Raw genomic sequence first — 7,904 nt, forward strand, 5'->3', positions numbered from 1 at the left:
CCCGGGACTGTTCGGGATCCTCCACTCGGGACACTCTCCCCCCTCCCTGGAATCCCCACGGTCCCCCTTCCCCCGGTAAACCTCCCCCAGCGCCCTGACGAGGCTGCCGCTGGCAGGACGAGTCGTGTTCCCGGCATCCAAACGGGGTGTTCCCCCCTCTCCATGCCCACTCCCAAGGGGGGAAGGCTCTGTAAGGGATCTCAAACTGCCCAGGGACACCCGTTCTCTGCCTCCCCTCCATGCTCACCCACTCTCGCCGTGCCCTGGGAACTCCGCGCCGCTGCTCCCCGGTGCCCCGGGACGGGAGGGGGCTGCTCGCCCGGATCCGCTCACCCGGCCCTGCCTGTCCCGCAGGGTGGGACCCCCCTCGCCGCGGGGGCCTGGAAGATGCGGCCCCTCTTACAGGTCGTGGCGGGGCTGCTGCTGGCGGCGGCTGCCCAGGGCAAGGCGATGGAGCCAGGTACGGCTGCGGGGGGCGAAGCGGGGCCGGGAGGTGGCGGGAAGGGAGTCATGCTTTCTGAATACTTTCCCCATCCCAGATGGGCACCGAGCCCCGGGTTGGGAGTGCGAGTGCTCACCCTGGGCACGCAGCCCCACCACTCTGCCTGCGGGGCTGGGCTGGCGGGAGCCAGGGACATGGCACGGGGACCAGCGTTTCCATCACCGGGAGAGGAGGTGTGGAGGCTGGGAGGAGCAGGGTGGCTCCAGGCAGGCTGTCCCTGTGCCGCGGAGGCTTGGCTCGCTCGGTGGATATGCGTGGCAGAGCGGGGTGGCGTGACTGCCGTGGGCTGTCGCAGTTCTGCGTGGCTCCTGGTGAGGTGCCGGCAGTGCCTGGCCATGGTGGGTACGGGAGGAGGACGTGTCCCAGGGGACTAGAGGCCCAGCTACCTCACGTCCCACCCGTACTGGCCACGCAGAGGGCTGGGGACGCACTTTGACCCCCAGGCCACTGCACGCCGGCAGTCGGGCTGCGCTGGTATTGCCGTTCTGGCAGCCAGGTGGTGTCTGCCCTCCAGGTGCACACGCTGCTGCTGGCCATGGGCAGGCAAGGCCCTGCTGCCAGCCTGAGCATCTCCGGAGACAGCCAGGCGTAATGGTCCCGGCCGTGCCTGGGGCATGTGAAGGTCCAACGATGGGTGGCCGGGTGGGTTTGTTGCTGGGTTGAGTGAAGCAGAATGGGCTGGAGCAGTGTGCCACTGGGAGTGGTGGAAGGATGGTGCCATGTGTGGCCTTGGACAGGACATGCCACTGGGTAAAGCATGTCCCTGTGCCCTAGGGCAGAGTCCAGCCCTCACCCACCTCTTGGGTGGCAGAGCTGGGCACCAGCCTGTGTCACACCACATGTTCTCTGCACTGGGGTGGACATGTGGTGGGGTCCTGGGAGGGGTGAGCACCAGGGTGGGCACTCACCGTGTCTCTCCAGAGCTATTTGAGAGCCCATTGCTGGAGTCAGAAGAAGAACATCTCCTGCTGGACCCGGGCAATGTGCTGAAGCTGTACTGTGATGCCAACCAGAGCGGTGCCAGTGTGGTTTGGTACAAGGAGTCTCGGCCTCTTGTCTCGGGAGGTCGCATCCATCTCCGGCAGAGTCTGCTGGAGATCTCGGAGGTTGCCTATGAGGACTCAGGGCTCTACGTGTGCCGGGCGCGGGGGACTGGGGAGATCCTGCGCAATTTCACCATCTCCGTTGTGGGTAGGGGCCCTGGCATTGCCCAGCAACCCCCAGGGCAGCAAGGCAGCCACTGCCCACCCAGCCCTGCGGGCAGGGATGTCCCTCTCAATCCGTTTCCTTTTGCAGACTCCCTGGCATCAGGTGATGATGATGAAGATAGTGATGGCGACAGTCCCCACAGAGACCGAAATGAGGAGCCCATCTATGTGCCCAGAGGTCAGTACCATGCCAGGGCACTGCAGAAAAGGGCAGCTGGGGCAGAACCAGGGGCATGGGACACTACTGTCTCCCAGTCCCAGCAGAGGCAGCTGGGAACAGGCCCCTAGCTGCCCTTTGGCCCCCTCCCACTGTATGTCCCACATGTCCCCAGCTCCTTACTGGACTCACCCACACCGGATGGACAAGAAGCTGTATGCGGTCCCCGCGGGGAACACAGTGAAGTTCCGCTGCCCGGCCTCGGGCAGCCCCAGCCCCAGCATACGCTGGTTCAAGAACGGGCGCGAGTTCCGGGGGGAGCACCGCATCGGGGGCATCCGGGTACGGGCCAGCTCCCCCTACCACACCTCCCCTCCTGGGATCCATCTCCCCCATCTCACCTTGCTGCCTTATCTCCCCCGTCGGCAGCTCCGGCATCAGCACTGGAGCCTGGTGATGGAGAGCGTGGTGCCCTCTGACCGCGGCAACTACACTTGCCTGGTGGAAAACAGGTTTGGCAGCATCCGCTACAGCTACCTCCTGGATGTGCTGGGTGAGGGCTCCTCAGCACAGCGCTGGTCCAGGCTCCCCCCACGCCAGGCAGAGGGGTTGGGGTCAGGGGAAGGGGGTGGAGGAGCTTCGTGGCTTCTCTCTGGTGCAGCCCACATGTCCCTTGCACCCCAGGGATGTGGGATGGAGAGCAGGCTCATGTTGCATTGGTCTGCTGTAGGGCTGGGGAAGGGCTCTCTGTGGCTCCATGGTGGGTGGAGAGGGAGGGAGAAAGGAGCCCCTGCTCTGGGCCACTGTGTCAGTGACACCCCTCTGCTCCCTGTGCACAGAGAGGTCCCCACACAGGCCCATCTTGCAGGCTGGGCTGCCTGCCAACACCACGGCCCTTGTGGGCAGTGATGTGGAGTTCTTCTGCAAGGTCTACAGTGATGCCCAGCCCCACATCCAGTGGCTGAAGCACATTGAGGTGAACGGCAGCAACTACGGTCCTGATGGGGTCCCCTACGTGCAAGTGCTCAAGGTAAAAAGGGCTGGAAGCACCCAGATCCCAGATACCCACCCTAAAGTGGTGACAGGGGTGCACAGAGCCCCCCGAGGAAGAGGGATGCTGACCATCCACTCCTTTCCCTGGCAGACTGCAGACATCAACAGCTCTGAGGTGGAGGTGCTGTATCTGCGCAATGTCTCCGTGGAGGATGCTGGCGAGTACACCTGCCTGGCAGGGAACTCCATTGGCCTCTCCTACCAGTCTGCCTGGCTCACCGTCCTGCCAGGTAGGGTGGGGTCCTGGGGTGGGGTCTTGGACCCCTGGCACGCAGAGGCCATGCCTCAGGCCAACTCATTCACTCTCCCCAGAGGAGGAGCTGGTGCGGGAAGCTGAAGCCCCTGAGGCCAAGTACACGGACATCATCATCTACACCTCAGGCTCTCTGGCCGTGGCCATGGCCATCATCATCATGGTGCTCTGCCGGATGCAGACTCAGTCGAGCAAGCAGCACCTGGAGCCCATGGCGGTCCACAAGCTCTCCAAATTCCCACTCATCCGACAGGTGGGTGATGAGCTGGAGCCCTGTTGGGCACAGGGGGGACCTTGGTGACCAACTGGCTCCACGAGTGCCACTTGTACCCGTCACACCTTACCCTGCTACCAGCCTTGGGGCTGCCCTTCCCCATTGCCTCCTGTGGCTCCCTCGCCCCATTGCTCCAAGTGAGGGTCTCTGTGCAGCACTGTTAGGACTCTCTTGGCCCTGGAACATGGGGCAGGATGGCTGAGGTCCCTTGGTCTCCACAGTTCTCCCTGGACTCCAGCTCCTCCGGGAAGTCCAGCACATCCCTGATGCGCGTCACCCGTCTCTCCTCCAGCTGTGCCCCAATGCTGGCTGGTGTCATGGAGCTGGACCTGCCCCTTGATGCCAAGTGGGAGTTCCCCCGAGACAAGTACGGTGCCACGTGGGGCAGGGACTGGGGGCTGCTCTCCCAGCTGCCCCAGGGACAGCAGCACGTGGGTGACATGTGGGGAGGTCTCTGGCCACCACCAGACACCTCAGCACCTCTGTACCCTGGGGCACTGGGATTCAGCTTGGACAGAGAGGGGCAGCCACACTGCCTCTGCCCCTCAGGATTCCTCCATGTGGTGGTGGGGAGTGGGGCCATCCCTGTGGTCCCTCACGGTTCTGCCTGTCCCTGCCAGGCTGGTGCTGGGGAAGCCCCTGGGGGAAGGCTGCTTTGGCCAGGTGGTGTGGGCAGAGGCTTATGGGATCGACAGAGACCGGCCAGACAGAGCTGTCACCGTAGCTGTCAAAATGCTGAAAGGTAAAGACTCCTGTGCCAGTGTCCCAGGAACAGAAGTGGCATCAGTGCTGGGTTGGAGTGCCACGCAGCTGGCACGGTGACACTGCCCTCCTTCCCCAGACAATGCCACTGACAAGGACCTGGCTGACCTCATATCCGAGATGGAGATGATGAAGCTCATGGACAAACACAAGAACATCATCAACCTCCTGGGAGTCTGCACACAGGATGGTGAGGGGTCTGAGCGGGCAGGGTTTGGACAGGGCATGGAGCATGACCAGGGGATGGGGGCTGTTGGGGACAGTGGCTGACTGGGGAGGGACAGGGCAGGAGCTGAGTGAGTGGCTGCCCTTCCCAGGGCCACTGTACGTGATTGTGGAGTTTGCTGCGAAGGGCAACCTGCGCGAGTACCTCCGTGCCCGCCGCCCCCCGACACCCGACTATGCTTTTGACGTCACGGCAATGCCTGAGGAGCAGCTCTCCTTCAAGGACCTGGTCTCCTGCGTCTACCAGGTGGCCCGTGGCATGGAGTACCTGGAGTCGAAGCGGGTAGGGCTGGCACGGCCCACGCGGGCTGCTCGTGCTGGGCACAGCTGGGGAGGGCATGGTGGTGACAGGGGAGCGGTGTGTCCCTGGTGAACCTGCTGTTCCCATGGAGAGGGAGCCCAACCCATTCCCACAGGCTGTCCAGAACCTACCAGCCTCATCCAGCAAAGCTCAAGGCAGTATCTCCCCAGAAATGTGGGGCTCAAAGCCTGACCCACCCCCCGAGGAGTGTGTCCCAGCAGTGCGCCTGTCACTGCAGAAAGCCTGATGAGGGGGTGGCCCCACCCCTGCAGAAGTGCTGGGGGATGTATGGGAGAGAAACAGCACCTCTGGGTGTGTGGAGGGGACATACAGAGCTGGAGCCACCATCTCACACCCCTGTGGGCAACGCTCCCCCCCTGCAGTGCATCCACCGTGACCTGGCCGCCCGCAATGTGCTGGTGACGGCAGAGAGCGTGATGAAGATCGCTGACTTTGGCTTGGCCAGAGACGTCCATGACATCGACTACTACAAGAAAACCAGCAACGTGAGTGGGGGTCCTGGGAGAGGGGCACAGGGACCCCCAGCCAGGGCTGAGCTGAGCAGGGGCTTGCTCTCATAGGGTCGCCTGCCAGTGAAGTGGATGGCACCAGAGGCCCTGTTTGACCGTGTCTACACCCACCAGAGCGATGTGTGAGTCCTGGGGGGGAATGAGGCTGTGTTGTCTGTGTGGGACAAGGCAGCACTGTGGAGTTATGCACATACTGGAGGGTCCCCATGAGTAGGATGGAGATGCTCCATAGGGACAGCGGCAGTGGGGCACATCTTCCCCCAAGGTGATGCCACCCTCTGCCATCCCTGCTCCCACAGCACTGCAGGGTGCAGAGAGGCAAGTTGGGGAAGGACCCTTGAACATGGTTGACCTCCCCTTTGCCATACGTGATCCTAGGTGGTCCTTCGGGATCCTGATGTGGGAGATCTTCACACTGGGGGGCTCCCCGTACCCCGGCATCCCTGTGGAGGAGCTCTTCAAGCTGCTGAAGGAGGGGCACCGCATGGACCGGCCATCTAACTGCACCCATGAGCTGTGAGTACTGGCCAGGTGGGGAGGCAGGGGGCACAGTGAGACCCCATTAACACCACTTGCCTCCCAGGTACATGCTGATGCGGGAGTGCTGGCATGCCGTGCCCTCGCAGCGCCCCACCTTCAAGCAGCTTGTGGAGGGGCTGGACAAGATACTGGCAGCCGTTTCAGAGGAGGTGAGAGGTGGAGGATCGGGTGGCGGTGGGCAGCATGGGCACTGACAGCACTGGTGGTGATGGCACCGTCCCTCCCTGCAGTACCTGGACCTCTCCATGCCTTTTGAGCAGTACTCACCCTCCTGCGAGGACACTGCCAGCTCCTGCTCCTCGGACGACTCTGTCTTCACTCACGACCCTCTGCCGCTGGCTCCCCGCCTCTTCTCCTACCCCAGTGTGAGGACTTAAGGGCGGGCAGGGAAGGGTGATGCCAAGGCTGCCTCTGCCCGTGCTGGGAGCAGGTCCAGGTTTCTGGCTCTGAAAGCTGCCAGGCTCCCCAGGAGGTTCCCTGCTTTGTTTGGGGTGAGCAGTGGGCAGGCAGGGCCCTGAGCTGCAATGCTGGGGCAGGGTGTCCCTCTCTCCTGGCTCCATTTGGGCACTGAGCCATCAGTCCTGGCTGAGACCTGCCTCGCATTGTTTGGCAGAGGGAGCTAGATCCTGTCCAGGCAGGAACTGTGTGGGATGCCCATGACATTGCCCAGGGAGATGGGCTTTGGCCAGCGCTTTGGTGGAAGTGTCTCTGGGTGGGAGCCCCACTGCTGTCGGCCTCCTGCTGCATCTGTACATAGCCACAGAGATGAATATTTATGTACGTGAAATATCAACCTGATAAATTATTTTTTTGGAATAGACCCCAATAGCGCAGTTTCTGGGCTGCTCCTGGGGGGCAAAGGGCTCACATAAGCTGGGAAGGCAGATCAGCGGCTGCCTCCTTGCTGCCTCCTCACCCCAGCCAGCGCGGGGGCCCTGTGACCACTCTACAGGGACACGGAGGCAGTGCCACAGGTGCAGGAAGCGATGTCCCCCACTCCCGTGCCTCCAGGCCTGCTCCAGCACAAAGCACCCTCGCATCTGTTCCCCATTAGCCACTGCTGCACTAAGCCACCGTGAACTCCGCTACCAGCATCGCCCTGAAACCGATCCCTCAACTGCCGTGGGCTCCCAGGCTGGGAAAGCGCTCTGGGGCCCTGCCCTGTGCACAGGGGACCCTCTGCATTCCCCCTGCCCAGGCCAGCCCCAGCACTACAGATAAAAGTGAGTTATGGGCTCTGCGCTGTCTCCCCAAAGCCCCTCACCCCTGGGAGCACAAGTTGGAGGTCTCCAGCCCTGGCTCTGCTCTCTTGATATCTGCTTTGCTCCCCCTTGGCCCGCGGTGCCTGGCAATGACAGCAGTGTGGGCAGGGAGGGTTGCAGCTGTCTTGCCCCCTCCTGCCAGCCCACTCCTGGGGTCTAGGGTTTCATCTAGGGCCGGGCTTTGCCGGGCCGTTAGCCCCAGGATCTGGTTTCCTCCTCCAGCTCCCAGCTGCACTCACAGCCCCCAGCCTGGAAGCTGGCTCTCTCAGCCTGGAAGCTGGCTCTCTGGCACAGCCTGCCTCAAACCAGCCCAAGGGGATGGGGACTGGCAGGTGCTGTGGGGCAGGACCTGGGCCTGGGGCAGCTGGAAAGGGAGTCCTGCCTGCTGCTATGATGGTGCAAGGGATGCAGACTGTGGGACTCAGCTCAGCCGTGGGCGTTGTGCATTGCATGTGCTGGGGAGCCTGGCAGCTTTCAGAGCCATCCTGGGGTCCCCTCCATGTCACAGGCCCTACAGGGCTGCTGGGGGGATCCCAGCCCCACTGACATGCTTGCAGCCTCCCTCCCCAGCTCTGCTCCCCTCTGCTGGAGCCAGCTCCCCATTCCCGCATGGCAGGCGGAGGCAGACAGCCCACTGGCAGGTGTGAAACCTGCCTGTCCCGGCAGCCTGCCTGCCTGGGAAGGATCCCAGCTGTCCGATAATGTGCCAGAACCAATGCATTTTGCACAGCCCTGAATGGGGCATTCACGCACTGGAGGGCAAACTGCCCAGGCTGCCCACGGAGACTGCCCAGACTGGGACCGGGACTGAACATGGATGGGTGCATGGACAAGGGC

General features: G+C 63.0%; 1 protein-coding gene across 2 annotated transcripts; it reads left to right on the forward strand.

Moving 5' to 3' along the window:
* The first annotated feature begins 338 nt into the window (after positions 1–338).
* On the forward strand, positions 339–6,626 carry FGFR4 (fibroblast growth factor receptor 4). Of its 2 annotated transcripts, XM_008931824.3 has the most exons (17): positions 339–460; positions 1,424–1,693; positions 1,799–1,888; positions 2,043–2,209; positions 2,297–2,420; positions 2,707–2,897; positions 3,012–3,150; positions 3,233–3,426; positions 3,669–3,814; positions 4,068–4,189; positions 4,289–4,399; positions 4,527–4,717; positions 5,119–5,241; positions 5,317–5,387; positions 5,644–5,781; positions 5,849–5,954; positions 6,036–6,626. In XM_008931824.3, exons 1-17 carry the CDS (start codon positions 388–390, stop codon positions 6,180–6,182), a joined length of 2,403 nt encoding a protein of 800 aa, XP_008930072.3. In that variant the 5' UTR covers positions 339–387; the 3' UTR covers positions 6,183–6,626. The 2 variants fall into 2 exon arrangements, with proteins under 2 accessions (XP_008930072.3, XP_017929057.2); XM_018073568.2 differs by lacking the exon at positions 339–460 and having other exon boundaries at positions 981–1,693.
* The last annotated feature ends 1,278 nt before the right edge of the window (positions 6,627–7,904 follow it).

Source organism: Manacus vitellinus, unplaced genomic scaffold (assembly GCF_001715985.3).
Source record: "Manacus vitellinus isolate BGI_N305 unplaced genomic scaffold, ASM171598v3 scaffold_25_pilon, whole genome shotgun sequence".
NCBI lineage: Eukaryota > Metazoa > Chordata > Aves > Passeriformes > Pipridae > Manacus > Manacus vitellinus.

What these genes read in the sequence shown, in the direction of transcription:
- FGFR4 (XM_018073568.2), top strand. Translation starts at nt 1,222, where the DNA reads ATGTGTGGCCTTGGACAGGACATGCCACTGGGTAAAGCATGTCCCTGT. An exon ending in ACTACAAGAAAACCAGCAAC is followed by an intron (nt 5,242 to 5,316) that starts GTGAGTGGGGGT and finishes TTGCTCTCATAG; the next exon opens with GGTCGCCTGCCAGTGAAGTG. An exon ending in TCTAACTGCACCCATGAGCT is followed by an intron (nt 5,782 to 5,848) that starts GTGAGTACTGGC and finishes CTTGCCTCCCAG; the next exon opens with GTACATGCTGATGCGGGAGT.